General features: G+C 40.6%; 1 protein-coding gene across 21 annotated transcripts in view; it reads right to left on the bottom strand.

Moving 5' to 3' along the window:
- DLG2 (discs large MAGUK scaffold protein 2) overlaps nucleotides 1-23,256 on the bottom strand; it is a 1,001,253-nt gene that overhangs the window by 619,052 nt on the left and 358,945 nt on the right. Inside the window, exon 1 of one of the 21 annotated variants that reach the window (XM_020584338.2) lies at nucleotides 11,404-12,179. The exons of 18 other annotated variants lie outside the window; for them this stretch is intronic. In XM_020584338.2, coding sequence (XP_020439927.1) covers nucleotides 11,404-11,505 — 102 coding nt within the window. In that variant the 5' untranslated portion in view covers nucleotides 11,506-12,179. Of the gene's footprint in view, nucleotides 1-11,403; nucleotides 12,180-23,256 lie in introns of those variants that run through there. 2 more of the 21 variants (XM_020584341.2, XM_039562570.1) reach the window with 2 other exon arrangements.

Here is a 23,256-nt window from a genome sequence, read left to right as displayed (position 1 = left end):
GTGCCCTCCTAACTTCCCTACCCAAACCAACCACATTGGCTGACCTGGAGTCTAACAGAGAATTTTAAGTAAGAGCCAGGAACAGCAGAGAAGGCACATATGCATATTGGAGAGGTGAAGCAAAGCAGAGGAGGAGCTAAGGCATAAGCTGGATAAAGGAAGCACTGGCGAAACAAAATTCTGCATGGGCAGATCCTTAGCAGGCACTTCAATCCTGTCAAAAGCCAAAGGGACTGGTATCTAATTATCTCAAGGATCACAACCTTAGAGTCTCAAACTTTTCCTGAACTTATTTAGAAACAGAGGCATAAAAGGTGATGCCCCACCCCTGCGACAGAAGCCCCTACCATCCTGGCACCTGGCAACACTCCCAGCTTTAATCAGAAGAGGCCAAATCAACTTCCCACACATGTTTTATTGGATCAATGGAAGAACAGGGAGTAACATTCAGAACTTTCAACTTCCTTTTCCGAATTTTAAACTCTGAATTGTGCTTCCCATATTTCCTTCTGTTTTAGCTGCAGCGGTATTTTACCTGGCATTACTTAAAACCCACACCATTTCTTCTGCAAAGAGAGGTGTACAGCTGCATGCTAAATCACCTCTCATTTTTCCTGCTTTCAGTGATATTTGGATGAGGTCATTTATAGAGGTTCTTTCCAATCAACATTTCTAAGATTCTGTGATTACTTTGTATGCATTCTTGTAATGTGAGCTGACCCATTCCTATCTGGGCTCCTTTCTTTCATGAATTACTGAAGACAGTAGAAGAAAACTCATCAGACTTCAGGACAACTAATTCTCATCTAATAACAGAAACTTTATTAACTCATGGAGCCCTATGCTGTCTCTCCTGGTGAATAAAAACAGTTGAGAAGCAGCTGGTGTTCGCACGCAGAATGTGGATTAGTTTGAGAGCATCTCCGTTTCTCTGGCTCAGCACACTGAAAGTTTTTATTCCAATTACACAGGAAAGCAGTAGTTGCTAATGCTCTGTGGTGCAATCCAGCATCAGTAAGAGATTTATACATCAGATAGGCAACTGTAGACAGCAAATTAAATCACTGGTTTAGGAAGCTGCCTCCAATGCAAGGAGCAATAGCCTGAGGTTCAAGTCCCAGCTTTATGAGGAAGGTGCTGTTCCCTTGTCCCTCCAGCTGTACCCCTGAGGAAGCAAGCCTGAAGGCCCTGCAACAAAAACACTTTCAATACAAAACCTTCCTGTTCATAACCAGATCTTGCAACCCTCTGAAAGTTTCTCTCACATAGGCTCTACTCCCTCTCTCTCTGCTCACTTCCAACACCTTCACAGGGCTGTGATCTTCAAGACACTGGAAAGACATGCCCTTAATGCTGAAAAATTAAAGACCTGCATGTCTGGAACTCACGTGGGGGTTGATGCATATAGTAAAGAGTGCAAAACACCAGGGCTTTAAGGAGGAGGTGCAACAGTCTCCTCTGTAATACGTACATACACACAAAATTAGACCCGCAAGTGCATTTTCTAGGTCAACTTCTTCTCCCTCCTCTACTGTCACCTCCTCCCTTGAGTTTTCTTAATTGTTCTGGGAAGGAATACATGTTTCAAAATGTATCACTAAACTTTATCTTATGAAAACATATTGTCCTGGTTATTTTACGTCCCAAACTACTGTGTATGGAATGTTAGTCCTCAGTTAACTTTACCAGTGCAGAAATGGCCTGTGCTTTCTTATGCTGTCAAGTGTTTAGTTCCTACACAGCTAATTTATTATCTCTCTTAAGCTAAGGACCAGGAATCTGAGAACAAAAACTGACACAAACAAGGGAAAGAAACAAGTAGGAAAATTGTATTTTTATAGGAACAGTGCAAAACACTGCTACAAGAACACTGAAAAGACCTTCCCTCACAGCTCTGCAGATTTTTTTGTGTCCTGAATTTTATGGGACTCTACAGCACTTAGCTTAATTTATTGTAGACTGCAGAACCTGGGATATAATGTACAGTTTGAGAGACATATGGCCCTCTAAACTGGGCTGAATGTCCCTCCTAGCGATCAGCCTGACCACAATTCCTGAACACTCACAAGATTTGCATGATGCAGTTACTGATTTGCGTCCTTGCAACAGGTGTATGTTCATCTGCTTGTCAGCTTCCTTCCTCGTGTATCATAATCCTATGACTATTTTTAAATATCTTTGCAAAATAAAAACTCAACCACAGTTCTGGAAATCGCTTCTTCTCTTCAGCAATTTTATGTAATAAATTAAATGATAGTAGCACTTCTTGGATGGGTGGAGATAAGAGCCTGTCAGCAATTTCTTCTCAAACCCACTTTTGCAAGGACTTGCAATTCATCTACAACAATTTGCTATGGGGAAAAAAAAAAAAAAAAAGAGAGGAGGATGTGAAACCTCAGACCTGGAGGAAAAAACCTTAAAAAGAAAGATGAATAATAGTATTTCAAGGTATACCTGAAATAAATAGTGTGGAAAGAGTCATGCACAGAAATAAAAGGAGGAAATACTTTGATTTTCACCAACATCATTCCATTTTCACTTATATCGTCCCCTGTCTTTGCCTAACTATGGCTTTATGTTGGTCCTTAAACCACTTGTACCTACACTGTTCATTTCATTTCAGTGCTGTTTACACACAATAACTACTAACTCTCAATATTCCTCTGAGCCAAGTATTACCAACTTGATTTTCTAGAAAGAGATGCAAGGCACAATTTTCCTCAGGCCACAACAGGAATTCTATGTGAGAGCCAGGAATAGAAATAAGGAGTTCCCATTCCCTGTCCTAAATCAAGGTCACAGAACCCTCTCTGGCACAGACTATTTTCTCAATGTTTTATGGAGGTGACTATCCTGTTATGGAACTATGTTTTATACAGACTGGGATTTCCCTGGGATGCCTACAAATTTCAAGTCATCTCACTGCAAGCTGACAACACCTCTCATAAACAGTGCAAGGGCCAGGACTAACACAGTTTAACAACATATTGTTCACAGGGCATTGCTATAAGCCTTATAAGGTGGTAGGCAAGAATGCATTTACTAATTTAAATGCCTTTTTTAGCTATGAAACCTTTTAATTCACTGAATTTAAACTGCTCTCTTACTTGAAGCACCTGTGGCTGGTAAAGGTTAACTGTATGTAGCTACGATGGGAAGTATTTAAGGGTGGAGCACCTCTGCGCTGGACACAGGGTCTCTTTTCTTTCACAGAATTCAGTGCAAGTTTCTCACAGTTTTGAGCTTGGACCTCTAACCCAGCATACCTGGCTATACTTCAGGTGGACTGTCACATGCATGGTGGTCACAGGTCCAGATGAACCAAGCCTGACAGAGCTGTTATGGTTAGATTAAATCTGACCTATTGGTTAGATTTTTCAAGATCCAAGTTGTTGAATTATGATTGAGACCTTATGCTACATCAACTCTGCTAAACCCCTCTGCTTCTCAGCATGACCCTTGGTTCTCCGGCCAAATGGTTGAGAGAGGCCCACATCCATGTTGCTACTAAAGTAGCGTTTTTAATAAATCAATCCAAGATGTGTTTCACACTCTCAAATATCACCAAAAGGCAAAGGGCAGGGGTGGGAGGTGTTTGAAGATAGAGGCAAGAGGTTTGGCTGTAGGCTGCAAGTAATCTTCCCTGTTGCAGTCTCATCTATACTCCCTTTTGGAAGTTCCTGGAATGAACAATCCTCCAAGCCATGTCTACAAATTGTCTTGAAAGACCTTAGGATAACCCCCAAATTCAGCCAAGGAAAAAAATCGAACAATTTTTCAATATAGAATGTCAGGAGCTGAGTATTTGAGTACAATCATTAGTCCTCCTTTACTTAGAAATACAGGTATACTTTAAATATTTGCAGCTGGTCCAAGGCCGGCAGCTACAGGTCTGTTTCCATAGGGGATGAGCTCACATCCTGCAAACAAATGATGTGTCTACATTCCTTCTCAGGCAACCGTGTGTTGGGACAGGCTCTTTACCACATTACACACATCTACAGAGCCTCCAGGTGATTCATTGTGGGAACTTTGGTGCTGACAGCACCTTACAACTTTCTGAACATCCATATTTGGCATATTCCATCTTAATTACAGTGAACAGCTGTCAGCATCTCCTAAAGGAAATCTCCCCACAATGACATGTCAGGATTCTCAGAATCAAGGTTTTTGAAATGCCAGTTTGAGGAAAAACAAAAAACTTTCCTGTTTACTGAGAGTCAGACAGTGTCCCAGAAAACCTGGTTTTCTGCCTTGGTGGGGATCATTAGAGAAGCTAACAGGTGCAATTCCTCACTGAAGTTGGGTGAAGATTTTTACTTTCCAGTGATACTCTCAGTACACTCAAGAGCCGAGTGACTCAAAAGAATAGTGCAAACTGCCTTAATACTTCATCAGATCATTCTGTGCCATCTCTCCTGGGATTATAGATCATTAACTTCTACAGGGAGTCTCAGGAATTCCCATAAGTAATCTTTCTTCTCATTCAGGTTTCCATTACACTCAGCACAACCCCCACCCACTCTCTCTTGAAAAATCCTGTCCTTCATGTTTATAAATACTACAGCAAATGCTTAAAGCTGAAGGAAGTACAATCAGAAAAGTGAAAGCAATAAATATTTATATTTTAATAATGAGAATATTTCTGACAGGTACACTGGAAATATAAAAGCTACTTTTCAAAGATCAGGAGAACTGTTCAGTGACAGTTTTCAGTTCTATTGCTATTATCACTTAAATATATTTATATAACACTTCTTTATCACCATTCTCTTCTATGACATCTCTTACAGCTAAGATGAATGTCTATATATATCCCTCTCTTAGTCAATAATTAGTTTGCAAAATCAAGCAGCTCATGTAGCTGAGCATCAAGTCATTTCTATTTGAAAGTACCTCATTTTATGTAATTATCATGTATAATTTAAAGCAAAAATATATTAAAAAAAAACAAGTGTCTGAAAAAACTCTGAACTTCTCCTTCAAAATGTTCGGTAACCCTTAGCTATGTTCCTCCTGCCCTACTTTTTCCATAGGTAAACTTTATTGCAGTACTTATGAACCACAACAATCAGCTCTTCTTTATTGCCAGCTTAAAAAAGAAACCCATTTCCCACTATGGCTGTATGTTCAAAGGTACAGTACAGAGGGCATTCACAGTGTCCTTTAGCTCCAGGTGAATTTTAAGTAATTTGAAAATCAGACTCCAGTGCTGCACTACCAGAGAATGTTCTTGTGATGACAGAAGCATGACAACAAGACGGGGCTGGAAGGAACTAGGTGATACTTTAAGGTCCCCTCCAACAGAAACCATCCTATGATTCTGATAGGAAGCACTGTGAGCCATCCGGTCCATTGCCCAGCTGCTGACAGCAGCTGGAAGAAGATATTCAGGCAAAATGTGGGGAAAAAGCCACTGATTCAAAATGATGTAGGGATTGAGGATCTCACCTTCAACAGAACTTCCTTCCAGTGTATAAAACTTTTAAAAAACAAAACAAGACACCTTAATAAAAAAAACCCCAACACTTTTAGTACTGTTTTCTTAATTTAAGCTGTCTCAGGGAATCTCCCACCAGCCACCCATCTCTGTCACAGTGTACAGGGAGCTTGTGGGCAGGACAGTGGCAGAAAGTGAGACACAGTACTCACACACAAACACAAATATTTTTAACATCTTATCTTGATGCTTTTCCAAAAATACCTCAGCATTTCCCTCCAAGATGTTGGCCAGTGCCAGTGGGCAAGTGAACTCATTTCAAAAAAGAGAAAATGGTAACCCTTGTTTGCATTCCCTAACCAGTGATTGAGTAAATCCTGTGTGATTGAGGGCATGGGCCAAAACTTTCAGAAGATTCATGATACAACTTTTTTTTCCCATTTACAATCTAGCCAGACCTCACCAGCTTCCTTTTCTGCTTGCCTCCTCAGGACCCTTGCCCAGGCCACTGCCTTCTCATCCTACCCCTAAGCTGCTGTCTCTGCAACATCCTTCCTCACATGTTTACCCCACCTGCCCCTCCTGAACCATCCTGCTGCTGCCTCTTACCTCTCCTTAGGCTTCTGCCATCCTGTGTCTCCTGTAATATTGATTTCTGTAGCACCCATGCTGAGTTCAAGGTAACAAACCTAGGATCATTTACAAAGTCACAGTCTGTTCAGAGCTCCTCTCAATGCTCCTCAGGGGTGGGGGACAAGAAGTTCTGAAGAGTAGGATCCACTTTATACATTTTTTAATGCTGGGAGGAGTTCCTGACAGGGTCCAAGGGCCTTATAAACTGCTACTTGGGCCTCAGAAGATCTCAGGCTGGTGGCCTTTGAGTGAAATGTGTAGTTCTTTTCCCACACTCATTGATGATGGGCAGGAACTGCTGGAGAGCTATCACTTCCTCTTCAGCCAGAAGTGTTAAAGTGCAGGGGGTTAGTGAATGCCTGACAGAAATAAAAAGATACAGCCACGTAAGTGTGCTTGGGCTTATACCCCATGTCCAGCTTGCATAAATGCAATCCAGAGAAGAAAACTCTCCCTGCCTTGAACATTGTGCATTAATGCACAAATCCTCTGTGACTCAAGTGATCATACTCAGAGCCTCTTGCCAGTGGCAATCCTGCATCTCTTCTGCAGCTCCTTCTATTGCTGAGCATTTTTATTTAAACACCACAGTAGCCTAATAAGAATAATGTGGAAGTAGGTTTCTCAGTGCCACTGTCAGTGTTATGCATAGCAAGTGGCAGCAATGTTCCAGCTGACTTACCCTGCTGATTGTCCATGAATAGGCAGCAAACTCTTTCAGAGGGTTCTGGAACCCTATACAATATACCAGTCTCTGTAGATGGATCAGAGAAGTCAGCATGACCATGAATATGTTGTATTTTTGCATCTCTCCACTTCTGGTCCCCCAAAAATCAAATTAAATATGTCAGTGGAGTAAGATGTTAGATACACATCATCATGCAGCAGGAATGGATCCACAGAATGAAGAGCTGATAAGAAGGGCTCAATCACAGCATCACACCTGTTTTGTGTTTTACTTTAAAATAGTGTTAGTCTGTTTTTATAAACTGAATACATGTAAGATTTTGCAGAATACTAGGTGTGTTTCTGAAATTAATCTTTCTGCTTGGTTTCATCAAAAAAGCATCCTGTTTCCACACCCCAAGCCTACTCCATAATGCAAAATAAATCAGGACACATGGGCAGGGCTGGGGGATTATTTTCAAAAAAACATTTGGAATTTGAATGAGTGTTCTATCTAGTTGCATCCACTGCACTTGAGTTCATGTGGGTAGATCAAGGAGCTAAAGCATGCAGGCCTTGAGCAGGTCTGCTGTGTATCATACCCAGTTGGAGAAGTGCTTTCCTGTCATCTCAAGAGGCTGATCGGTACAATAGCCAGGTCTAGACTATGACAATATAGAGAATATTCTCAATTAAGAACTAAGTGACATCTCAGAGTTTGTTCAAGAGACTAAACACCAGTACAGAAAACTACTAGTTTTCTAACAGTTTGATAATGATAAAAATAATAAATATGAATGTCAAGGTATTCAGTAATGCCACTTACTGTTTGTTTTAATAATAAAATCTTCTGCATTCCAATAGTTTTTCAAAACATAGACACTTTGGCAGTTGAAGAAACAAGTGGGTTTACTTGCATGATCACCTTGGGTAGTGGAATAGGTCATTATTTGATTGTTTCAGCTAAAACTGAAAAATAGTAGGAGAAAACCTACCAAAACCACCTACTTTGCTGGAGGACAGGTTGTGATAAATGTGCTAGGAAGAAAGAAAGGAGACAGGGAAGAGAGGTAAGTATATCTTATCCCTTTAAAAAGAAATTAAATTATGCTAGGACAGATATAAAAATAAACCTAAATCAAAAGGAAAGTAGGATTAATCAAAATAGCTGGTCAAGGTCAACAAACAGAGAAGTCAATGGAATCTCCTCAATATCTATTTTCAATATATATAGAAGTAAAGAGGTAAGGCAGAACAACACTTCCATTTGAGAATCAGAACTGCAGCTGAAATATAATTTAAGAAACATGTCAGTCAACCTGAAATCCCTTCCCGGCACTCTTAATAAGAGCAAAATGAACAGGATATTAAGAGCCAGGAGATAACTCTTCTGCAATACTGAACAAACAATTCAGCAAAGTGAGTAAGCACATACTGACATTCTAGCATGCATTTAAGTTTCAGCATCTTCAGTGAGAATCTGATATGTGCCTGTGCACTCCTCTCAATAGAGATCCATGAACGTGGGTCTGTCTTACACACAAGCCTTCCTTCAATCTGTGCACATGAATCTGTCCGGTAGCTGTGGAGCTTCTCATGGACTCAGGGAATAGGTATTCATGTGCTAAACCTGCTAAGACAGATCTGCAAAGCACCTCCTGGCACCTGAGGGCCATGTTTTACAACCTGCTTATCCTCCTTCTGCTTCAGCTCTGTACTGCTGTGATGGGAACATGGGTACTTCCCTACTAGAAATTGAAAAAGTGTTCAAATGTGTTAAAGTGCAATCGTGGCAATTCAGGTAGTAACTGACCTGTCCTTCAAATTACACTGCTCTGAATTCTTTGCAATTTCAAGGTCAAGGATTACAAAACTGGACATCACTGAAAGGAAAGGTCCAGGACAAGGACAACTATCAAACTGCAGGAAATCAAGCTGAAAAGCAAAGCTTCCTGCAGGCACAGTGAGGGCTCCTCCATGACCTTCTTTGCAACATACGGTGTGGAAAGATGTGCACCCTCTTCCTGCCCCACTGAACTAACTCCCTGGCACCACCTGCTAGGAATGAGAAGACTGTAAAACTATTGCATGAGGAACAGATAAAATGTGCATGGGTGTGATGGTTCTGAGGCACTGCGTTTCTCTCACTCACTGCCCATAGGAAAAAGTAGTCTGTATGTAATACAAACTTAAAATTAAAAGCTGTAAATCACAAGTGTAAGCAATACTGCAACTTGCCCTCTCTTTTTGAAAGGAGTCAGTTAATAACATGACCTGGTTATTTTGGCACTTGGAGATATTTGCCTGTATTTTGAATTCCTCTCTTGTCTATTCCACTATCTAGATTTTATATTCTGAGGACTTATTTTCTCCTCTGTAACCAGAATATAAAGTATCATTTCAGGCTATTACACTCTTTCCTGAGTTCAAGAGCCACATGATTCTAGAAGTCACAATATTATGAGCATGCTTAGATCCATGACTTCATGCCATATGACTAAAACATTTCCTAAAAAGAGTCTCACTTCTTATTCACACTTCTTTGCTTGTTAACAATGGATCTGCACCTATAAATCTAGAAATACAACCAAAGCAAAAAGTCATGGATTCATATACAGGCTGCAGAACAAGGAGAAATGAGAAAAAGGTACTTGAAGTGAGGTGATATTCTGTACATTTACCAATGTAATTCATGCATGCTTGATGGTGGTATCAAAGGGTACTAATCTGACACATGTGGAACCAGCCCAAGATAAATAAGTTCATTTGTGCTCCTTCTCATCTCTCTGAAAATGATCACTATACCACACATCCACTTTTCATTTGAAAAGTAGTTCATACACCACCACAATAAGATAAAACATTGGCTGTGACTAATGTAATGAGCCTGAAGCACTAAAAGATGAGGAAAAAAAAGTTTGAAATTTATGACTTTTATTCTCTTGCTTCCTCCTAACAGGATCTGAAAATCTTGAAAGAACTTAAGTGCATCAAAGAATATCCTTTGAAAATCATGCTTACAGGCAGGAATACAAATTGGATACTTAGTCCCAAGGCCACTGGCCTACCTTTGTGGAAGGGTGGCTTGCATTTAATTTCCCCCGACTAACAATTCACCTTTATTAATTGGAATTTAACATTTGAAAACAAGAGGACTTAAGGTTTGAAAGTTAAAGTAAAAAAATATATCATTTTTTTCTTATGAAAATAATGCAAATTAAAGAAAGCTTCTAATTTGACAAACTCTTGATGCTATTTATATCACTAGTGGCATCATGACACAGCAATTAAATTATAACCCTTTCACTAATAGAACATATTTTTGCCTATTTAAAACAGAAGGGAACAAACAAGAAACTTTAGTTCAAAAAAGCCTCGAGTAACCAGACATGTAGGCAGGCCATAGTTACAAGAAAAGCAGAAGGCAGACTGAGAGTTTGTATGTGTTTGACTATAACCAAGTTTGAGTTAGTGTATTATATGAAGCAATACATGATCTGTCATTCACTTCTAGCTGATATACATTTAGGCAGCATTGGGTCATCTGTAACCTATTTCAAAAAGTCTTTTCATTTTACTTAGGCTACTCTGTCACGTAGGAACTCAGAAAACATCCTGTGTTCCCTAGTTTGTGGACTGTATAACTAAAATTTGATTTTTTTAACTTAGCTATTTTTGAGGATTAGTAACATTCAAGTATGAAGTTAATGACTTTAAGTAATTACTGACACTACTTTTTTTTATATATAACTGCTCATTTCCTACTCTATTTAGACATAGAGGAACAGTTTTAATATGATCCAGTATTTAAGGAGAGCAAGGAAAAGGAATGGGACAAAGTATGTGACCCCCTTGTAAGATCATTATGATTGACCCAGTGATCCAAGAACCAAACTTTTTACCCAAAGACAATAAGTTTTGAAAACAAGCCATCACTTCAGAATTATTTCAGTAAAATAACAAACAGCAGTTATACTCAAATGTCAAGTCAGGATGTATATGGGGGAAAATACAGTCCAATCCAACACCACTGTTAAAAAAATTGGGATGGGTAGCATTACACAGCCAGGAAAAAACTTCTCTGGCTAACTGCGCCACCTTATGATTTAAATTTAAATGGAAAATTAAATGATTGTCCAGTCCGTAGAAGAAAACACTTACTTAAAGATATTCCTCTGGACCTAAAAATGGGAGCTTACTTATTCAGTCTTACAGAAAAGTGCAGGGTTGTATACTTCAGTATTGCTCTTCTGGTTAAAAACCATGTCAGCAATATAAATGGAAAAAAATACATTCAGTCTTGCTGGATTGTGTTTTTGTAATAACAGTTTACACATCCAAATCAATAAAGCCAGGCAAATAGCAGAGCAGTGGTTTAGCAATCTTAGCACTGTTAGCTAAGTATACAATCAACTCTAAAACAAATGCTTCATAATCCGTTATTCTCCCGTGTAAATCTCTACTCGTATAACCCTGGGAAATAAGAAAGCTTTGCTTCTGATTTTTTTTTTCCCCCTAACATTTAAAACATGCCGGCTGTAAGCCCTAATTTATAGCCAACGGATCGCAATTTGCACTGAAATCTCTAGTCAGACACGAAATTAAACAGCACAGATATTCACAGGAGTTACAGCATGCATTTAAATACATTAACCACATCCTACCTTGCATCCAAACATCAACGATAAAGTGTTGTTGGTGCATGCAACTTTGCAGTGGCAAATCATTGGTGTGAAGCAGTCAGGATTTTTAACAATAGGGCACATTCCTTTAGTGCTGCAGTAGTGGCAGCCTACTGAAGGCTGAAAACAAGTAGCTAACACAGCACATGGAGTGGCAACATATGCTGCTCAACAGCTAGCTTTCCTCTTGCTGGTCAGAAGCAGCCTGCTTGAATCTCTACCTGGGTCCCATTCAGCCATCCCCTTCTTTGTTGGTGAATCAACGATGAAACAATGATCACAGATCTCAGGATTTCCCTTCCTCTGGGAAATTAGTTCTTACATCGGGGGAAAAAAAAAGAAAAAAAAAAAGGGAAAAAAAAGGAAAAAAAAGAGAGAGAAATGGAAATGAGGGGGACTAGCAGGTGTGGCAGTATTAGCATGTAAAAGGATGTAAACGCCTACTCATAACAATCACATAAGATTGTCATGCTAGCTGAAGTGGGCTGAAATTATTCCATCGGAAGAAAAATACTGCAGCTCCTGATTTGGTAAAAAGCCAGTGAGTTGCTGCAATACATAGTCATAGTGTGGAGAGAAGAGAAAAAAAAATGACTTATCTAAGAAGCCAGGATCCTCAGCCTTTATCAATATGCATTCCAGTAAGGATTCCCTTCCCAGCGCCTCCCCGTGAAAAAGAATCAAATCAGTCGCAACTCCGGAGAAGCGATGACCTTTGCTTTCCCCAAATAGATGAATCTCAGCAGGAAACAAACTGTACTCAGAGCTGAAAATCACAGATGCTGGGAGTTTGTAATAAGAGAAATACAAGCAACATTTATCCAATCCTGGCTTGCCACATGGGAGCTTTCTCCAGGCACGAATTTACAAATAGACAGGTTGAAGGATTGCAGGAGACACTGAATAAAGATATGAAGTTACACGGAAAACGCACCAGCATGAAGCTAAAAACTCAACCCTCTTTAAACTCTGCTTTGGAGGCAATGTAACTACTGACTCCAGCTAGTACTGCTATCCCTGCAACCTGCAAACATCTTGCTGTAAACCAGAAAAGCAATAATTAAAGAAGTTTGGGAGCATAACGCTGGTTTGGATTCTGTTACAGCTGTCGCTGCTCCTTCAGTTAAAGCAACACTGGCTGAAAATGCATAATAAAGCACTTGGATGAGCAAATCACTAGCTGGGCTTTTTAAGAGGATTATTTATATCAAAAGTAGGATTAATGTATCCTCCAGGTTTAGGCTTGGTCATGGCAGACACACACATACAAAATGAAAAGGCTATGATATGGAAAGTAAAGTGATGTCCTTAATGATTTCACAGCTGATAGCAAAGTAAACCAAGCAGTTGTTTCACAGTGCCCTGACCCTGCTTTTCTGTGACTCACTAAGCTCTGCCCATCAAATTAGAAACTCTTTCTAAAGAAATGAGAGCAGCTTGTCTCCCTGGCAATCGCAAGTAAGTTCTTAACTGAAACAGTTTTCTGTAATAAACCCGAAGTAGAAATTTGTTATACAACAGAACAGAGAAAATGGCAAATGGAGGTCTCGGTGTGAAGCCAGATCAAGCAGTACAGAGGATGAATAGCACAGAATTTTTTTTAAAAAGCTGCCTGAGATTGCAGACCCCAACTTAGGCAACCTCTTCTATTAAGATTTTATGTTTATATAAGTATAGCTACATGTGCGTGTGTGTTGCATATATGCATATAGCTATACTTTAAGTAGAATTTCATCAGTATAACTTACCCTTGCAAAGTTCAAAACTATAAAAGAACCAATTTCTTAAACAGCTTTGTTCTTACTCTTGCACCACACAATAACTTCATTTTTATCCAAATTTTGCGTGCAGTTAAATTTCATCTTGGAATAATGTTTTATGATTATTCTTCCTCACTCTATTTTTGAACTTAGCACTCTTAGCACTTGGGCACAAGAGCCCAAACTCAGTAAAATTACAGTAGCTTCTAGATGGAAGTGGCAGATAGAGCTGCTCCACAGTTAGAGTTACAACCCAGGTCCATTTCTGACCATTTCTTTTTTGCAAATAACAAGCCCTTACAAACCAGTGTCCTCGATTCACTCAGCTGATACTTTTCCCCCCAATCAGCCTGGACATGAGCCCACGTGCCATGGGAGTTCACTCATGGATGCCCATCACTCAGCTGTTCAATAACCTAAGTTTGTGTGACCCATGGGCACAAAGTGACATCACAGCAGCACTTCTCTGGAACAGCGACTGAGCCTGTTTAGAAATGTACTGTGGTGACAAACAGCAGCTGTAACATCGCTGAATCTTTGATCTGTTTATTCCTAGCTTGCCTGTCTTGTTATTAAGCTATATATTATACAGATTTTTCTTTCAAGTACTGTCTCTCGCATAACCAGCACTGGTGTAAATATAGAAAAGCGTAGTTTCCATGACAATACATTCCATAGTTACAGCCAGCAGCCACTATCATTAAAACATGAATCACAGTGCAACCTTAAGGTGTGAGCACACTACATCACTGGCCTTGGAAGCATTAATTTGGGATGGGGGTGGCATGGCAATATTTTTAGGAGACACTACTATAAAATGCCAGAAAACTGTGCTATTAAACTATTTTGGCTGTTCTAATAGCCACCCATCTTAGAAATTTCAGTGATCAGTAATTCCCAATCTATACTAATCATTAGCATTTCTAAGAGAAGAATGCATCACATCTGTACTTTTCAATGTTTTAAACACGATGCCCTGATTGAAAACTGGACTCGATCACACAAATGTGATTTCTGATTAATATGCATATGGCCTAATTAAAATCACCTGCATTTATTTCCAAATTCAGATTTCAAAGAAGGGGAAGACAATCAGCCAGTTAGCCTCTTGGACCATTTCAATCTTACTGCATTCAACTGGCTCATGCCTTCAAAAGGGAAGACATATCTGTTCATTAAAATTTGCATTTCTTCCCCTGCCACTATTGCAGATTTTCAACCAGAACAGGTTTCACCTGTGATTTCATTCCAGTGTCAAGATGCACCAAACAGCAAGCACCCAAGTATTTTGCAAAGCACAAAATTCATCCCTTCACATTTCGGCTAATCGTTGCTTTCAAGTGAAAAACAGTTACCTGACACACAGTCATTTGGGAAAAATCTCAGAAAAGGAAGATTTATTCCAGTGACAGATCTGAATAATAACTCATGTCACAATTGGCCAAGACATTTATTTCAATTAAGTGACAATCACATATAGAAAAATGCCATAAGAAAACATTTGCTTAGAGATCTTTTTTTTTTTTTTTTTTTTTTTTTTCTCCACAACAGCACTCATCACACACACATTTAAATCACAGTCATACTGCAGGAGCAAGGATTCTTGGAAAACCTATGTCCACATTTTTATGCTAAGAGGATACACAGAAAAACATACTGGGTGGGTGCCACCGTATGAAGAAGAGTCCACAGATCAGTTTTTTGAGCCCCCCAGCCTTCTTCGGACTTGAGTTCATTGATCCAGCTACTTGCTCACAGTCACTGTCTGATAAGATTTCTCCTCCTCTACCAGCCTCTCTGGAAGCTGCCAACCTTTCAGCTCCAGGTTTCCCAAAGATGTCTGTCTGCTCTTCATAGTGCACCATTTTGTGGAAATGGATGATTTAACTTGGAGCAACTGAGTCACATTTCAGAAAGTATTATGATCATGTTTGCATGGTACTTCCTCACTTAATGTGTATATATCTCCTCCTGTACTGGAGCTGTTTCAAATAGCAATGCTTAGCTTTGCATCTGACACATCACGTGAGAAACAAGAAGACCAATATAAGTAAAAATAAAAGACGTGGAGAGTCACAAAGAATTTTTAGGTATTCACCTTTGACTATCTTAGGATGTTTAATTTTAGGACTTCTCAATTCTCTGCTGTTTCTGTTGACAAGACTGCTTAATTTTTGGTACTATAGTACAGATTTATGCACTTCCCCTTCCCTGTTTTCACTACTCAACTTTTTTGTTCCATTGCTATACCATTAAAAATTCCACCAACCTTTACATCATCCATTAGATACCAGGAGATCACAATAATCTATAAACCCTTGCCCAAGGTATAGGACCATTAACTCTCTTCTAATCTTATGTTAGAATTCAAAACTGTCTTCTTTGTTGCTGTTCTCTGAAGTCCCTGAATACTAATCAAACCTCTTAAAAACTGAACCTGTCTCTGACAGTGATTAAAGAGAAGTTGTCGTCTCAAAGAATCAGATAAAAGACAAAGCAAAAAGGCTTGTTGCACCACCAGCAAAGAGAACCAGAGAACATAAATATAAAACAAACTTGAAAGATCCCCCATCAAAATAGAAATGATTGCACACAATTGTCTCACACAGTCCTTAAGAACAAAACAGTCTCACACCTCTAGTCTAAACCAAAGCTTTTACAGCTGTTCTGTCTTTGGAGAGGCTCTACTTAGAGCATTTCAGCAACCTCAGCTACGTCTACACTTTTTATGAGCTGGTCACTTTGAGGTATACAGTGAGGATGTCAAGCCTTTATTTTACTGATGTTTGTCTGTTGGTGAGTATCAGATGCCTGGGATTAGTTTGCTTGAAAAATCTATCTCCGTTTGGAACAGCAATCATAGAATGGTTTGGGTTGGAAGCAACTTTTAAAGGCCATGTAGTACAGCTCTCTTGTAATTAGCAGGGACATTTTCAACTAGATCAGGTTGCTCAAAGCCCTGTCCAACCTGGCGCTGGATGTTTCCAAGGATGGAGCATCCACCGCCTCTCTGGGCAACCCATGCCCATGTTTCAGCACCCTCATTGGGAAAAAAAAAATCTTCCTTATATCTAATCGAGTCTCTTTTAGTTTCAAACCATTATCCCTTGTTCTATCCTAACAGGCCCTGGTAAGAATTCTGTCCCCACCTTTCTCATAGGCCACTTTAAAGTACTGAAAAGCAGCAGTAAGATCTCCAGAGAGCCTTCTCTTCTCCAGGCTGGACAATCCAAACTCTCAGCCTTTCCTCACAGGAGAGACATCCCAGTCCTCTGATAACTTTTGTAGCCCTCCCCTGCACTCACTCCAACGGGTCCAAGCCTTTCCTTCTCTGGGAACCCCAGAGCTGGATGCAGCACTCCAGGTGGCATCTCACCATAGTAGAGTAGCTGGGGAGAATCACCTTCCTCGGCCTGCTGGTCACACTTCCCTTGATGCAGCCCAGGACACAGTCCCACCGTCCGGGCTGTGAGCACATATCATGGAAGTCTGCCCAGGAATGACCCCACAATCATCAGATACCAGCTCAGGAGCTGCTAATTTGTGCTCTTTCTACACCTCATGCAAAACTGTGCGTGAACTGGTTCCAAGGGGTAATATGAGACTGACTTCATGCACACTTTTAGAAATGAGCATAAAGCAACTATTTTTTGTGTGTCCAGAGGCTCAAGGACCAGATAAGGTCTGGGCCGGTCTGCCATGAGGAGGAGATGAATAGGGCCACTGGGGTGGAGATGGAACAGAAAGCTCCAGGGACAGCTGTGTAGAGACAGATTTGCTACTTCTGTGAGACATCATTGGGACTGCTGGGACCCACCTATTCCACTGTCATGAGCAGCAGCTGCTCCATCTCACACGGTGGCTTGTGACAGCTGATTTTCACTAATCACTGTATGGAGACAGGGATGAATTGCCAGTTGGCTCCTGCCAACAGCAGACCCTGCTGGTGGAGACCTGGTTTGCTTCACCTAGAGATGACAGGGACATGGAGACAGAAAGTTCTCCTCAAGCACCTTGCAATCGGAGCATGGAGGCATGCTCTGGAAAAAACCTATGCATCAAGAATTCAGATGTGGTAGGCAGCTTGGGAAATACATAATTCAATCTCCCCACCTGGAAATAGAGGTAATGCCTTCCAATTAAATGCCCATATCTCTAAATATGCCATCCTGTAACAATGATTTTTAAGTTAATGGGAATACCTTACAAAAAGTACTCGTGTTTATAAGTGTTTACACAGTCTGAAGTGCCACATTCCTAGCATAGTTCTACATTTGTAACTAGTGAAAAACTGTCTGAATTATTTATGAAAATAATTTCTGTTAAATCATCTACAAAGTCACCAACCACATATAATTTTTTTAAGAACATCTCCAGCCAGGTATAAATTTATAACAAAAATATGAGAGGGGAAGAAAAAACACTAATTAAATATCAGCTTGAAAGAAAAAAGGAAGCATATTGCTGCCAGTCCTCAACAGATACAAAACAGCTCCACTTATCTGAAGATTCCTATTTATATCTTGTATTAGCATTTTTAAGGTTTTCTGTGACAAATTAAAGGAAAATAAAGGCCTGATCCTGCTGGCACAGAGCAGAAACATGCACACAGAATATTTAGAAAATATATGCCTTACTTTAATGTCACTATGTAGACCTACTGATTTTTTCAAGTGTTTATAATGTAACACACATGCATCTGAAAAAGCTTGAAATGAACAGTTTAGCCACCACATGCTAGAGCTCACCAATGACTAAGAGCTGCAGCATTTACCCAGGCTGCTGGGACAAAAGAGGGGTTAGTCTACATGGAATTTTGTGTTGATACCCTGCTGCTAGCGCTAAACTGGCCAGCTCTGTTTGTCAATGTGTACTGAAGTTTATTGCACCACAGACATCTTTGCTGTATGCATTGAGTGGAGGCATCAGCCTGGCCACAGTCCTCTCCATGTGGTCACCAGCTCTGCATGCACATCCTGTGTGCAAGTGAGACTCCCTCAGTAAGAAGCAGTAGGAATTTTCCACTTGTTTTCCTCTCTCCCCTTGAATCCATTCTACTTCCACAGCATCCATTGATGAGAAGTTTTTCTGGCCTTCCAATTCTACCTTTTTTTTTTTAAATTCTGAATCTTGGCCCTGATATTTTTATCAGCTTTCTCAAAATGTTGCTACGGAAGGAACAAGGAACAGTTAGCTTCTATTCATCCTCTCCATGCCACTCATGACTTTATAAACTAGTTGTACATTCTCTCTAACTGGTCACTTTTCCACTATGAAAAGTTGTAGCCCAATAGAACTCAGTCATTCTTATAAAAACAGCTTTTATATATTTGAAGATGATCATTTATTATTCCAACTTGTTCTACTTAATTCTTTCAAACTTCACCATAGCTCATACACTATAAACCCCTTCTTGTCCTTGGTGTTTTCCTCTAAAATCTCTCCATTCCTCTCAAAGTATGCATCCGAACAGTGACACTGCCCTGCAGAATAATTCCTCCCATCTCTCACTTACAGTAATTCTCTAAATACAGTCCAAGTTTTTTACATTAGCTTTGCAACAGCCTTTCATTTTTTCACTAAGATTCACTCTGGGATTCATTTTTACACAATTCCACCCTTCCCTACTTCCTGGCTAATCAATGCGCATTTGGTATTCATGCAATTGGATATCCCTTACTACATGCAACACTTCATATTTGTACTTCATGTTATTGCTTTTATTCATGTTGAGCTTTACACGTGCCATTCCTCTGACAGTTTCTGGTGTGTTCAGGGTATGGACTTCAATAAAAATTACTTGGAAGCAATTCTTCTTGGGTTTTGGCTAGCTGGAGCACAGAGCATTACATTGCCAAAAAGAGTTTCAAAGGGGAAATCCAGTTTCAAGAAATATGTCTCTGGTTTCTGAGGAGATACATGTACTGCCTTTGGATCAGACAGAATTAAAATGTTGGTAATCATTAATGGCCCATATATGGGAAGTTGATAGGGACTATACCCAGCTGAAGGCAAGCAAGGAATCTAACTTTTAAGAGCCACGTGTGAAGTCCTTTCATGATTTAAATAAAAGTTAGGAGAAAAAAAAAATCACAAAATCAAAACCAAATGAACAACCCAAAAAAAAAAAACCCACAAGTAAAATTACTATTACCTTGACCATTTCCTGGAAGTATTTTGTAAGGGCCTGGATTAATTTTCAAATGTGGTTCCCATAACTGGCTTGTAGTGGAAAACCAGTGCCTCTACAACCATCTCTTGTGCTGAGACATTCAGACTGCTGCTGGCAGCCTCAGAGAGGAACCACCAGAACCCAGCCTTTACTTCTTGTGTCATATGGTACAACTATTTAGAGAGAAACAATAAGCATAAAGGAAAAGTGCTTGATGAAAGCAGAAGTAAAAATAAAACCGATGATACATCAGAATTCATTATAAGGTCAGGCTTTTTTGGCACTTTGGAGAAATGAATTTTCCACATTACTTGCATTTTGAAAAAATTCTGTTATTCTGATTGTAAAATATCATTCAACTCAGCTAGAATTGCAGGCATGAATAAATAAATAAATAAATAATAAGTGGACCAAGCCTAAATCTAAGTCCTATACTATAAAGTCTTACATTACTTGCTCCTTATTATTGTGTTCAAGATTTGCTCTGGCTAAGGGTGCAGGCATCCTGGCCGCAAGAAGCAGACACATATTCCATGTCAGAATTGAACCCAGGCTGTCACCACATGTGCTAGAAGCAGGAGAACACCTTTGGATTCCCCTGTGAGGTTTTTATTTTGCTCAGAAATTCTCCCTGACATATAGAGCAGGAAGTTCTGATTACCAAATGTTTGAATTTTGAATTTTTTTGTTTTTTACAATTTTTTTCTATATATAAATTCATCCATCTTCCCAGTTGCCATTAAAAGTGAGCATTTTCTCAGCAGTCAGAAAGATTGTCAGTGATTTTCTTCAGATTCTTGTAACAGGAAATTCTGTGCTCATTTCTGGCAAATGCCACTATCCTCACAGCTTTTAGCATTTTAATGGTTTTTCAGCTATGAAATTCTCATTCCATGAAAAAAAAAAAAAAAAAAACCAACCCAAACCCAAGAAAAACACACAAATAAGAGATGCAATTGTAGTCACAGCTAAATTCTACATCAAGTTTTCCACCAAAATTGTAGCAAAACCATCTGTATGACAGCACCTACTTTGGCTCTCTGCTGGCATTTCTAACCTCACCATGCTAAGAACAGACTATGGATCTTGTCTCTGGACACAGTGGACACACAGGATCCCCTGAGGTGTAATTTGGGGAACAGAGATTTCAGATCCCTCTGTCAAATACAGCCACCCCACATCTGGGAAACAACCACCATCAACAAGGAAAAAAAGCCATCAATGCCCACAGTCGTCTTTTTGGAGGGAGACATGCCCTTGACTCCAACCCACACAAAGGTGCCACCTGGTGGAAGGAAAATATTTCTGAAAGATTTTTTTGTCTCTCAACAGTTCCTATGTGTCTTTGTCTGCAACCTGACCAGTTTTCACAACAGGAAAAGAAAAGATTACCCAGTGAAAGCCGGAAGGGTGTTACTTTTGTCTGTGGCACAGATAACAGCTCCTCTCTGCCTCCATGGGCTGATGCCCATTGCCATGGCTTTAAATACAAGATGCAAAGCCTTGACAGTCACAAAAAACAGATGGAGGAGAAGCAAGTTTAACTCTGGGTTGCCTGGGAATTCTATCAATTCTCTCATTCATGGGAGCTTCTGGACCAGGCACTCTCAGTCACATAGCTCCCTTGGTGCTCACAGTTCTGGCTTGACCCTCTTTGCTGGGGCATGTCCAGGGAGAAGCACAGGGCTAGTGACAACAATCCTTCCTGGTCAGCACTGACCACTGGCCCTTTACAACATCTTTCTCTTTTTAGAATGCCTTTAAAAGCCAGGGCAGGGACTTTTCACCCTGACAGCACCACCCAAGCACTCTCTGTCCCTGAGAGTAAGGGGTACAAGAGTCTGTCACTGTTGGCCAAAGGGAACACTTCTGTAAATGGAAGACATCAAGGAAAAGCACACTTCCAACTCTCTGTTGGTTGGGAATGCCTCCTACCTCCAGTGCTCTACCTCCCTGGGGAAGAAGAAAGGAAAGATCTTCCCAAAATGATATTATACAGAGGAAATTTGTCCTCTAAAGTGTCCATGGGACTAATAAGGTGAAATAAAGACAAACTTTAAGAGGGTTATTGGAGGGCCCAGTTTGCATCTACAGATGACATTTTTAATGCTTCACAGATGAGGAGCTCAGTGGAAAATCAATGCGTTTCTTGAGGGAAAGGAGCCAACAGAGCTTAAACTGCTCCCAGTGACTGCAGGCCTACAAGAACCTGCAGAACCCTCCTGAGCCAGCCCCCAGCTCTGTGTGGTGACTGAAGACCATCTCCTCAGCCAGCACGGGCTGAAGGGGCTGCTGCCAGCCACAGCATGGCCCCAGGACCGTGGTACCACAAGCAGCTCCCACGTCATTCAGAGTTGCCTCCACAGAGGTGACGCTAACACAAAGGAACAGGCACAAGCTCAGCTTTGGTTGTGGAACAGGAGTCTCCCTGTCCTCCTCATAACTAAATTCACGCCAGTCAGCCAGGAAAGGAGTGAAAGAGAGCCCAGGCCCAGGGCAGTTTGACTCTTGCCTGGCTGAGTGCTGTTGTGAGTCAGCCAGAGAGACAGACGGAAAAGACCATAATTCTCAGGAATGGCAGCATCCTTGGTGCTGCCCCGTCCAGGTGTGGGAAGGAGCAGCTTTGGGGCAGTAGTAGCTTACCTGGGGAGAGCTGCCCTCCTGCTTCTGCTCAGTCTGCAGTGCAGCTGACTTGTCTGGAGCAAGCTTCCAGGAAAAACAAAAAAAGCAGGCTGGGCAAAGTCTGCTCACAGGCTGTGCTGCAGCAGGAGCATCCATCTTAGATCCAGTGGAGGAGGAGAGCTTGGACAAGCTCCCTTTTTAAAGCAACAGTGCTCCCACTGAGCATGGCAAGGAAGAGGAATGCCATGCCCCAGCAATGATTGTGCTGGATGTCTGCAGAGTACTTTATGGGCATTAGCTAATTGATCTTTGCAAACACCCTTTCAGCAATTAAACATCACCTGTCAAGATTTACAGGTGCAGAAAATAAGCTGAGCTAATGTCACCTGATGCAGAAGTAGCCCATGATTTTAGGGTGCCTGGACTAAAAGTCTTTTGGCCCGGTTTTGTTGGTGCATTTACACATTTGTCTGACTCTGACGGTGCAGAACATCTGTAATGTGCTTGTAAATAAGAGTGAACATCTGTTTTTAAAAGCCAACCTCAGGGGTATTTCAGGTTGGAAATGCTAAAAAGCAGGCACACCAGATCACTAACCCTTAGGATAATGGTGGCTTTTATGACTAAAGATATCTGAGAAGAAAAGTCTAAAGTCAGATTTAATCAGATTTTGTCTCTCTGCTTCTTTTTATGCATCTAGACAGGCTGTGACTTCCTCATGGATTCCTGTGGACCTGTTTGGCAGAGAGTCAGCTTTTGAAAAGGAAAATAAAACTTTTCTTGTCCAGGACCACTTAGTCTGCATGACCTGAAGGACAAGATGGGACACCCTGTGGAACAGGATCACCACCCTACAAAAACTGCCATTAGGAGAACAGAACAGTCGTCCTGAGTTTCTCCTTCCATGGGCACTGGCCACCCTAACTCTACAAAATGAGAAATGAGGAACACAGGTAGGAAGCAGGGACACCTGTGGGACATGCCACATGGCTGGGAGCTGATGTTAACTGGGTGGTACAAGATGTTTGTTGGTTTGCTCTTTATTTTCTTCAGGGGTTATTTTTGTTCTATGGCAGATCCTTAATAAGCATCACATTTTTACCTTTAAGTGTGCTTGACCAAAGAGCTATAAAAGAGATCTCAGAGGCTGCCCCTCTGCCAGGTTGTTGATGCTGTATCAGTACTCTACCAAGGCCCAGATTTTTAGTTAGATAGATGCATTCTGGTACCTTGTGGGATTTTCCCTTGTAGGCTGAACAAGTTTGAAATTAAAATTAAAAA

Source organism: Corvus cornix, chromosome 1, assembly GCF_000738735.6.
Source record: "Corvus cornix cornix isolate S_Up_H32 chromosome 1, ASM73873v5, whole genome shotgun sequence".
In the NCBI taxonomy this organism is placed as follows: domain Eukaryota; kingdom Metazoa; phylum Chordata; class Aves; order Passeriformes; family Corvidae; genus Corvus; species Corvus cornix.
The sequence above is the reverse complement of the archived record's forward strand: the minus strand, read 5'-3'. Positions and strand labels throughout refer to the sequence as shown.